At 36.8% G+C, this 12,406-nt stretch overlaps 1 protein-coding gene across 1 annotated transcript; it reads right to left on the reverse strand.

Annotated features, from left to right (window-relative positions):
- Positions 1-2,878: 2,878 nt before the first annotated feature.
- Positions 2,879-3,748, reverse strand: LOC132607872 (uncharacterized). Its single transcript, XM_060321947.1, has one exon. It carries the CDS (start codon positions 3,746-3,748, stop codon positions 2,879-2,881), a length of 870 nt encoding a protein of 289 aa, XP_060177930.1.
- Between the last annotated feature and the right edge of the window lie 8,658 nt (positions 3,749-12,406).

A 12,406-nucleotide genomic window follows, 5' to 3' on the forward strand; every position in this document is an offset into this window, starting at 1 on the left:
CGAGTGCTTAACATTCGAGGACGAATGTTCCAAAAAGGGGGGAAGAGTGTTACACCTTGGAAATTTCATGTCGTCACGGAGTGAATGAACCAAAGCGAAATTAAGGATGACAGGAAGTTCTTAAGACTATAAGCCGGATATTTAGTAGTCCTAGAATGCATACGTTAAGATTTTGAAGCTATATGAATTGATTAAATAAGGAATGATAAGGACAAGTGAAGTACAAATGGGGTCTAGGAAAGGTTTCGTAAATTATTGCATTAAGGATTGTTTGGTAAGGCCTTGAGGACGAGTTATAGGGATGTTTAGATTATTAATGAAGTATTAAACAAGTGTTAAGAAGGTTGTATAAGGATTGGAGATCAAACGAAACGACGAGGACAACTTCGTAAAAACTGTGAGTTACACGACCACATTACACGGACCGTGGAACTTTATTCGGACCGTATAAGGGCCTGTATAACCCAACAGGAAGGATGTCTTCCATGGTGGTGAACCACGGACACTAATACGGATCGTATAATGTTATACGGACCGTATAAGTCCCGACGGGCTGAGTATTTCCAAGTATTTAAATGTGCTCCCACCTCATTATATTCATTCTCCTCACTTCTTCACTTCTCTCCAAGCTTCTAGAATATTCCATACATTTCATTTTCAAGAATACAAGGGGAAATCAAGGGTTCATACCATAAATTCAAGTGAATAGAGTGCAAGGAAGCTCTTTGCAGTTGCTAGAGTCAAGAAATCCCTTGGAAGTTGAAGCTAGGGTTTTCTTCAAGTGACGTATTGCCAACCATAACCCGTTCCTACACATTCAAAGGTGAGTTTTATTATTATTCCATGTTGTTTAAGGTATTGAAAAGTTGAAACACTTGGATTATTGAAGAAGATGGAAAATGGGTTACAAAATATGAGATTAGTGGCAACTGTGAGTAGTAGATTAATATGAATCATGATTCTTGATACGTTGTCATTGTAATTACGTTATGAATGATTTTAGGAGCATGAGAGAAACATTAGATGAGAATGAATGTAACGTTGTATTATGATTATAATTATGGATGACCTTGAGAGAAAATTGTGGGGATTGGATAATGATGAATTTGACTAAAGTCATTGATGATGATATTATGAATGTTATTATTGACGTTTGGGAGTTGATAGATGATATGGAGAAAGTAGTAGAAACAAAGGAGATGCTGCTCAATTTTCTATAGCTTTAGTTCAAACACGTTTATGTTATCGATTATCTAATATGAGTATAAACTCTCTTGAAGGTAGAAACGTGAATATTGGAAAGGAACGTTCAAGCGATAGAGTAGCTAAATGAAAAGGTATGTAAGGCTAGTCCCTTCTTTCCAAGGCATGATTCTTATGACATGATATTCCCTATCTCTTCATGACTTTCCTACATCCCGAAAATTAGGAGTCAATCTTGGTAAAGAGCTTCATATGAGACAAGATAAGAGATATGTTACGAGCATTATAATGATGATGATGAGTCTAAGTCTAAAGAGTCTAAGGCCCATGATATTATGTTTCTACGAAGCTAATGGTTCTTATTATGATCCATTGATATTGTTCATTGTATACACTCACCGTATATGCTAATTCCTTCAAGGTGAGGCAGAATGCTTATGAATACTCCATAATGAAATCGGGGTTCACGACCTTACGTCACCCCGATGGATGTATAGTTTGTCTTAAGTTTCATGCATGATTCATGATAAGCATATGATGATGATATTACACCGTGCCTGCATGGCCGGGCAGACACCGCTAAGGCGGGCAGCGTATTACACCATGTCTAGACGGCATGGGCAGACACCACTAGTGGGCAGCATGAGATGGTACCCCGGACGCGGGAGGCCTGGACGCGGGCTAATGATTATCACACCGTACCTATATGGTCGGGAAGCTTATACATATATGCATTCATGATATGATGATGATTATGAAGTAAGTTAACATGAATTATTTCAGTTTTAAGTGACAGTCAGTTACAGATCGCTCTTCACTCGATGTCTCCGTATTTCATTGATATATCATTATTGTTCATGCCTTACATACTTAGTACAATATTCGTACTGACGTCCTTTCTTTTTGGACGTTGTGTTCATGCCCACAGGTAGACAAGGAGACGGTGCAGATCCGTAGGAGCTACCAGCAGATTTACAGGAGCACTCCATTATTCCGGAGGTGCTATTTGGTTTATTATTTTGTGTACATATACATATTTTGGGCACGACGGGGTCCTGTCCCGGCCATATGTCTAGTACTCTAGTAGAGGCTCGTAGATACGTATGTGTGGGTTGGTCTCACGGTGTCCTTATTGTATATATATATATATTATTTTGATAGCCGCAGGGCTTATGTATATAAAAGTAATTATGTTTCCAAACGAAAAATGGTTTTCCTATGATTTGAGTATAAAATTAATGAATGTAGGCTTAATGAGTATGATGAGTAATAAAATGAGTGGTACTCGGTGGTTAGCCCCGGGTACCCGTCATGGCCCCTAGTCGAGTCGTGACACTGCTATCCCTTTTATTTATTCTAGTTTCTAGAAATCCAACCAAACCTACTTCCTGCGCATTAAAGAGGAGTTTTACCTCCTTCTATTTATTGAGGTCATTTAGTCCTCTAACATTCCAACTAATCATCTTAACCATGACCTGAGTGGTGTTTAACAGTCCCCTCAGTCTGGCCAGCTTCAGTGGCCTGCACTACCTTCTCCATTCCCCCTAGTTCAATAGGTTTAAAAGTATTGGTAACCTGGACTCCACTAGTAGATGGTTGTCCTGGTCTTGGTTGTTGATATCTCCTTCACCCATAAGCTCTTTTCCTTCTACCATCTTTGTTTTGCTGAGCTTGATTAACATTTCCCCCCCTTATCTCTCCCATCAGGCTGCTCTTTCCTTTTATCCCTTCCATCTAACTGCTCTGTCACTACTTCCTCATTTGATTTTTCCTCTGGTATTACAGGAGTTGGCTTCTCTTGTGGTATTTTAGCTTTGTTTCTCCTACATTCTTCAGCTGAGTGCCCATAATTTTGACAGATAGTACATACATAAGGTTTCCAATCATATGTAACCTGTTGCTCTATTATATTTCCCCTTTCATTCTTAAAATATATCACATCTGGTAACTTGCTGCCAATTTTGACTTCTACTAGCAGCTTAGCAAAGTTCAAACCTAACTTCTTCTCAGTATTTTTATCAACCATTAGTGGTTTACCCACAAGACTTCCAATCTTACTAAGCCCTTTTGCATTCCAGTACTTAAAAATCCAATCCTGGCAGTTTGATCCATATGGGTACTGAGTATAATTCCTCTCCTGAGAACTCCATGTCAGGGTTCCAAGCTTCTCCATGTCAGGGTTCCAAGCTTTGACAATCAATGGTTTGTTGTCAAAATGATAAACGCCACCTTGTAACACCTCATTTTTCCCTTCTACACTGTCAAACCTGACCAGTACAATTCCATTTTTTAACATGGCTATTTTACTTATTCCCAGCTTCCCCCATTGCCTTTGAATGTAGCCATTGAGTACCGAGAATGGTGGATGTGCTCCAAGAACATAGCACACTACTACATTCTTCCAATACTCAATTTCAGTACTAGTATATTCTTCCTCAATCCCCACAATTAGTTGATCCCCTTCAGTTACTGGGCTTATGTAATCCTGCTTAAACCTAGCGTTCGATATTTTTTCTATGTCGAAGTTGTCCCAAATCGATGCCATCGATTCACTCTCTTGTTCCTAGTTTATTTGGTTAGACTCTACTTCATCCGCCCATGATTGTTTTGTTCCACTCATTTGGGGACTTGCAATATCCTTCCAAACATTTTCCTTTGCCATCATAGCTTTAGATTTAGGTGGACTTCGCTTCTCTAAGGACTCAACTTCAACCATTGTACTCTGCATATCTGGACTCCCAATTGCTACAATAGAATTCACTTGTTTTGTCACTATATTGTTTGTTTTTTATTTTACTTGTTCCAGTGGTTCTTTAGTGTGTTGTATCCCTAATTTGCATTCTAGTTTTTATCGGAATTGGCCCCGATTGCATGATATCAGAATGATCATAAAGTTGAAGGGTATATTTGCACCTTTTCCCTATAATCAATATCCACATCAAAGGTTATATGACTGAGACTTTAGTTCAAGAATCATGGGTTTGGACGTTGTGGCATAGGCCATGACTAGTTTGTCTCAAATCCCACGAGCTGTTTCGGTACCTATAATTTGAGGAACAATAGATTCTAAAACAGACGCAACAATTCAATTGAGAACCATTTGGTCTTGACGAACCCATGATGTAAAAGCTTGGTTAACCAGGTTATCTGCTTGGAAGCAATCTGGTACAACGGCTGAGCCATCAATATGATGTCCGAGAGCCCATACTTTAAGCATCGATACAAATTGTATCTTCCGTAGGATAAAGTTCAAGGAAGTAAGCTTCAAAGGTATCTCATTGGAGATATTTGGCATGGGGGAATACGAAGACAATGGTAGGGCACGTGAAGCAAGAATCACATCACCAACAGTAGTTGCGACATCTGTAATTCGATCACCAGTTTTCGAGTTTTCTGACATGCATGACTAGAGGCTGAAGAGGGGATCAACGATACTAGGATTTTGGAGATGTAACATTGACTATGATACCATGTAAAGTTTTGAAGCCATAGTAATTTTCATTATGTATGTATATTTATACACATAGGTTACATGTAGAAATAGAAATCCTTCGAGTACTAGGAGTCCTAAATAAATTAAGAAGGTAACTAATTACAAATATTCCTTAAAATATATAGGAAATTATGTACATTTCTTTAATAAAATATATTCGTCTCCTTAAGAATTAATGCGTGTGATTACATATGTGTTTATATAGACAACTAAGTACACGAGATGTAGAGCCTAAGGAGTTCTAGTTACAATTAAATAGCACTTCAAACTAATGAAGATTAACCCTTATCATCAGGAGTATTACTTGAATTAGGAAATGATCTAATATTTATCCCAAACAAACATGCATGTACACGAACAACAACGAAGAAGAAGGGAACACTCTCAACAGAAGCTCGAGCTAGTTCTGCCCTTCGTTATGGAGGCATATATGTCTGTTGAAAGAAGGTGATGTGTTCTATTTTGCAAAAGACGCTCCTCCTTTTAAGCTTGTAACATACTACTAATATTTTTTGATGGGAGGGCTATGCATAAACGTGGTGTCATTAACTCATTATTATGGAAAGGGATTACTTTGTCTTGGTTATAATTTGGCACGCCGTACACCACGTTGTCTTGAAATGAGATATACCCTACATATTCGATAAACCACGAGTACGGATAATCACGGGCGGCTAATTTGATTATCAAGGTACATCTATATTTAATTGAACAAGTGTGTATCTGATCAGACAGAAATTAAGAACACTAAATACTGAATATAATACCTGCTTTGTCCTTTTAAGACAAAATATATAGGATCTTAACTAAAATTTGTTCTTGCCCTTTCCAAGTTTGCTTTTCCACAAAAGAAATATATGTGAGAATAAAATAGCATCAACTTGCGAACAACCAACATTTAATTAAGAAGAGACGTAACATTGATACAGACTGCTATTATTTATTAATGCCGTTTTTTGTAATGAAGAAACATATATTAAAGCTTCGAATGTAAAAGCAGATCTTAACGATAAGTTAAAGAAGAAGAAACCAAAAAGTAAAATCTCATTAAGAATAGCTTTCTTCATATTTCATTATTTGAAGACCAATAATTTTTAATTAGGCAGGCAACTTTTCGGGGTTGATATGCAGCGACAAAACGTAACATTGTCTGTAGATATTATTCATACGTGAAGTACCAATCTGCCTTTATCATCATTATTGTTCTTCTTTCTTATCATTGCTCATTGCAAAAGAACAACTGAAGAAAAGTACCTAGTACATAATCAATAGAGACTTTAGGTCATAGACTTTCTTAATGTGGGCAACATACTTCACGATTATTATTTAATTAAGTTTTGCACCTAAAAGGAAGAAGAAATAAGAATTCAACTTGATGTTCCTAGCAAGCAACAACTTGTATAATTGTCCAGTTTAATTTATAAAAAATAAAACCTGATGTATGTATGTTCACGCATGGTTTAGAATTAATTAATTAGTAACACAACTTCATAGGGTGAAAATCATGTCTGCACTTTAATATTGCTTTAAAAATCAAGCTTCTGCTCCAACTTTGAAAAATAGACATTGGCCCCCTCCTATCCAAACAATTTTTTTAATTTTATTTTGCCCTCAACATTTTCAATCCCCACATTTCTATTACATTTTTATATTACATCTGATATTTTATTATTTTTACATAGGTACTTTACCTGTAATTTGAATAATGCTATATCTTATAATAGATTATAATTTAAGCTTCATCAACAAAATAAGCAGTATAATCTTTTTATAAAACTAATTACAAATTATACAACTATTTTGTTGTTATTTTGATATTACGTGCAATTTGTGTTCACTTGTGAAATTACACTGAGTATGTTAATGTTGTGCAGCGTGTATATAGATTTATGAGTTCTGATTGTCATTAATGAAATGTTTTTAAATTTATTTTTAAATTCGTTTAAAGCATAAATAGATAATCTTTTAATAATTTATCATAAATCTACCTCTAATATTTAAAGATTATTGTTTGTATCTTTTTACAAAGTTCCCACTCTCTTTTATTCTCAATTGGGTAAACAGATTTTTTAAGTTTTGATTGCTATTACTAATAAAATTACAATTTTTTAATGCTAAAATCATTTATCTATAATTTTAAAGCAAATTTATGAGTAGGCAGCGTTCAGTTGGGTGAACATGAGGCTTCTATAATAGAGGTCTCAGGTTCAAAATCTCCTGCCTACGGTAGCAGGAGATTTGTCTTCTGGGTCGAGCTCATAGCACAGAGCTTCTCTTGTGCGGTTTATCAGCTTTCCTTGTGCTGTTTATTTCTCCTGAGTGATATGCTGCTATTGCACAGGAGCGGATTAAGTTTATCATCTTTGCACCGAAAGATAGCTGCTAGAGATTTCCTTGTCATTAAAAAAAAAAAAAAAAAAAAAAGAACGAACAAATTTAAGAGTGAATTTCCACCCAACTTTTTATGGTTTTTGATTACAGTATTTGTTTTATCACCTTGGATACTCAAACTGACTTGACCCAACGTTGTTCCTATCATTAGAAAACATGTTCCGTCTTCTTTGACCTCGCAAACTACCTACCCTTGAGCTTGACCATAAAAAATGTTCATTCCCACCATAACCATGCCCCTCTGCGTTGATCCTAAAGCCAACTTCTTCGAGATATTATTAGTAAGAATATGAAATTGAAAGATCTTTAATTTGAAAATGGACAGGACAATTAATAATGAATAAAATGAGAAAAAGATATCTTCTACAATGTTCTACAAGTGATCCTAAAATTAGCTCTCGCAAGGTCCTTGTCTTTAAGCATTAACTAAAAACAAATAAAGCTGTAAACAGCTGGATCCGCTATATCAGATAAATATAGCAAGTAGATATGCTCCCTCCGTCTCAAATTATTTATTATGGTTATTAAAAATAGTTTAATTAAATTATTTATCATTGTAGAAGTTTAAGACACAATTAATTAATTTTTTTCATTTTATCTTTGATAAAATTTTATCATTAATGAAAATAACACATAAATAGTGTAAATATTTAATGGAGATAGATTATAACTTAGATATAAATAAGAGTAGAGACGGGGGAATATATTATTAAGAAATTCATTGTAAAATCAACGATATTAAAAAAGAAAAAAATGCAAAACGTTGTTTTGGAAGGACTAGTGGAATATGTCCTAATCCCGGACGGAATAATCCTTATCATCTTATCAGACGAAACGTCCCTTCATATTGACCAACCCTGGCCCTTCCCCTGCCCCACGAGCTCATTTTTAAAGGAAAAAGATAAATGAAGAGTATATTTAAAAATAAATGTCCTTTTTCATCATCAAATCTTTTTGTATTTTTCATTTGGTACCATTTCCCCCTATTAACTTACGTTTTATTTTCAATTAGGGTGTGTTCGGTCTGAAAAATGGTTTCCAATTTCTCATGTTCGTTTAGTCAAAAATTTTAAAAAATATTTTCTTTAAGAAAAAAAGTTTCTCAAAAATAAAAAAAATGACTTTCCTAGTAAAAATAGGGAAAAACAAGCCCACAAGTGCATTCCACCAACCACCCTACTACCACCCAACGACTACCATCCCCACCCCCAACCCCCCCTCCCAAAAAAAATTGATTTTTTTTTCGATTTTTTGCACCACCCACTCTAGCCCCCAACTACCAAACCTCAACCACTCTCGCAACCCATGCACCACCCTGCACCCTACCCCACGCCCTCCCCCTAATTTTTTGTCTTTTTTCTTAAGAAAAGTTTTAAAAGTTTCATTTTTTTATTTTTTTCACCCCACCCCCGCCCCCACAACCGCTCCCTTCCCCCACCCAACCAAGCCCTAATTTTTTATTTTTTTTTAAGTTTTGAAAAAATTTCTTTTTTGATTCTCTACATCCACCCCCCGCACGCACCCCCTATCCCCTCTCGAATTTTCTACTTTCTATTTAATTTAATATTTATTAAAAAAATATAAAAATTGAAAGTTTGCGTGGTTAAATTAAAATTTATGGAGGGTGTGGGTGGTGTAAAAATCCAAAAAAAAAAAACTTTTAAAACTTTTTTTTGTTCGGAGGGGGGGGGGGGGGGGGAGTGAGGGGGATGAGGGTGTCCGCGCGCGGGGGTAGGGGTTATGGTGGTGTAGAAAACCGAGAAAAGAAAAGTAAACTTCAAAAAAAATAGGTGGGTGTGGGGGTTTGTGTAGTATGGGTCCACGCGGGGGGGGGGGGGGGGGGGGGGCGGGGGAGGAAGATGTTGTGGTGTAGAAATCCAAAAAAACAATTATGAGGGGGGGGGGGGTTGGGTGGGGGTTGGTGTGGTATGGGGAGGTGGGGTTGGGGTGGAGTTGGTGGTAATCGGGTGGGTATTTTTCGGAAAAACTTTTCTACCAACCTAACAAACATGAGAAATTAAGTAAGAAATTCACTTATTTTCCACTACCCAAACGAATATGAGAAAATAAGTAGAAATTCACTTATTTTCTAAGAGCATATTTTTCAGGAAAACATTTTTTGTCATGACCTAACTAGAGGGTCATGACGGGTACCCAGTGTTACTGTCACGACCCAGCCCCGTGGGCCGCGACTGGTGCCCTATTTGGACACCCAAACAGACTTACGTACCAGATCGACATATCGAAAGTTTATTCAAACATAACATGCGTCATTATAAGCAAATACTGAAAACAAATATCATCTTAAGCGGTCGCCCGTACAGAAACATCATATCCAAATCCGATAGATTGGCGGAATACACATCGCCAGATATATACACACATATACAGACAAATGGGCCGTTTTGGCCATAATAGCAAACGGGACCGCATTAAGACGCAGATCATAATCACAAACGAACAAACATGACCCATGACCCACAAATATGACTACAGGCCTCTACAAACCATGACAGAAACATATGACGGGGCAGGGCCCCGCCGTACCCAAATAGTCATATATATATATAGAACATGCATAACAGAAGATATGTACCAAAAATATGAGCTCCAGATAAAAAAGGAGTACTCCAAGTGGCAGAATATGTATCCTATACCGGAGGATCACCAAAACGAGCGTCCGTACCTGCGGGCATGAAACGCAGCCCCCGAAGAAAGGGGGTCAGTACGGAATATGTATTGAGTATGCAAAGCATGAAATACAGAAATACAGAAATCCGAATCATAACTGAAGTGTGGAGTACAGAATATGGATACAGAATCGGTATATCAAAACCTGTGTTGAAAATGTATATGTATATCATGCAAATAAAAATCATGCATAGGGCTCAGGAACGTGGTCGCCACTCCGACGCTGGTGCCACAACACATCATACTCCAGAAAGTTTCAAATCTCCGTACGATCTCCGAACATATCATATCATCAAAAGATATCGCATCATCAGAACACATCATATGCCATGTCACATCATAACGCCGTATATAAGCAGTACACGGCCCTACGGCGAGGTCTCGGGAACCGTAACACATCATACTGCCGAATATCACATAGTGCGCACGATCACAAAACCGGCCCGGGATCCGGCGAACGATATCATAATAGTAGGCACGAGCGGAGTAGTGCGAAAACTATATGCATATACATATTTAAATGAATTCCAAGACTCGACGAATAAATACATATACATACTGATATTAGAAGGCTCAAAGTAAGCATCGAGTCCATCGAAATTAGTATACAAAAGTTACGAACTTTCAAATTACAGAACTTTCGAAAAACACATCATAAGTCATTTTCTAAAAATTTAGTATCTCTCATATTGAGGAACTTTCAAATAACATTATAGGGTACTTCAAACGGAGCCTTAGGATCATATGCACATATCCAAAATATACATATCCAAACTTAGGCCATATCAAATATTTTTCAAACCACATCTGGAAACGTATCGGCTAGTGCTCCAAACATAATAGGCATGTGTCAAGTCATATAGAATAATTCATGGAAATCAAAGACATAGGCCATCCTAGTGGCTCTAGGAGTAGGATATTTATTTAGAGCATACATATATGTCGTTCGTTTATTGCATAAAGGTCATGCCAAAAAGGAAGAACGGTAAGCTTTACATACCTCGACCGCTCACTAACAAATCTCGATCGCTCGCCAAACAAATCCCGACTCAAGTCTCGGGCTCTACAATATCTACAATAATATTATCAATTACCCAAAAATTAGCTACTAGTACTTAGAATTTTTAATTCTAATTAGTATTTGTCTACCGAAATTTCGGCAGCATCTCCCCTGTAAATTCAACATCCCCGAGAATTTAACTCGGCCAAATTCATCAACAACCATACCAACAATACCAACTACCAAACCAATAACATCAAAAACCAATTTAAAACACATTCCACATTAGTAACCTTCATTTCCAACATAATTCATCAACATTCAATTCAATCACGAATTTTCAAGCCGATATCGATTCTTACATATCCACTACCAATTCAAGATCATTCAAGTGCAATGCAAACGCATTTCATACCATTTTACAAAGTATACAAAAAAATCCTCCAAGACTAGAATTCATCCGAAATCTCCAACCTTCGACACAACATTCACAACACATTTTTCATCTTCCCATTTCATCAACAACAACCACAATTTACACCTTAACAATTCCATTTCCATAATTACATAAATCTACAATAAAATCACAAAATTTCCTATAACAACTTAACAACAATTTTCATGCCAACTTAAACTAGAATTCTTCCATTTGCATAAAAAGGCCATTACAACACAATTAACATAATAAATAAATTTTTTGATCATTCCTCTCCATCAACACCCATTTTCGGCCACACACACACATACCCATGACAAAAAAATTTCATACTCTACATTCATTCCCACATACTACAACATATATATAAAATTCTTCCAATATAAAAAGAAGTAGAATTCTTACCTTTTCCAAATTCTCCACTTGGTAAAAAAAGTACTTTCTTGCCTCAAAGTTTATACCACGTTGAAGAGGGTTCCGGGCTTAGAAAGAATTCAAAGGAGGTGAGTTTTGAACCAAAGATTTGAGCTCCACAATTTTTTTTTTCTTGTAGTGGCCGAATGGCCCTTTGTTGATGCTCTCAATTTTTTCTTCTTGAAGTTTCTAGTGTAGAAGACGTATGGCCCCCTTTTTCCTTTATTTATTTCATTGGTCTTGAATTGTCATGGGCTTGGACCCTTTTCAATGGGTATGGCCGGTCACTACTACTTATGGGCCTCTTTTTTTTTTTTTAGCCCAATTGGTTATGGTCCATGTTTTGTAATCCACGAAACTAATTTTCAAGATTCCAAATTTTGCCCTTAGCCTTCCTCGATATTTCTACATCAACATTTCATGGACAACACATATATATTAAATAAAGATCAAACTATGGCCTTATTTCTTACAAGTCAAATTTATTTCGAATTTTCCGAACATGCGAAAATGCGGGATATAACAGTTACGCCCCTCGTCTTCGTCATAATGGAACTAATGATTCCCTAGTTGGGTATGATTATGCCCTAAAGAATGGAGACGCGTGCCCGAGTTTGGGGATATGAAGTGTCTTACCCCGGGTACAAATGTATCAGTAGGTGTTCTTGGTAGATTACAGGATTAGAAGTCGAACGCATTGAACCGACGCAAACTGAACGGATTCAGGAAATTATGCAAACAACAGTCACGATCGGCACATCGACGGCCCGTCACTGTG

Source organism: Lycium barbarum, chromosome 8 (assembly GCF_019175385.1).
Source record: "Lycium barbarum isolate Lr01 chromosome 8, ASM1917538v2, whole genome shotgun sequence".
Lineage (NCBI taxonomy): Eukaryota > Viridiplantae > Streptophyta > Magnoliopsida > Solanales > Solanaceae > Lycium > Lycium barbarum.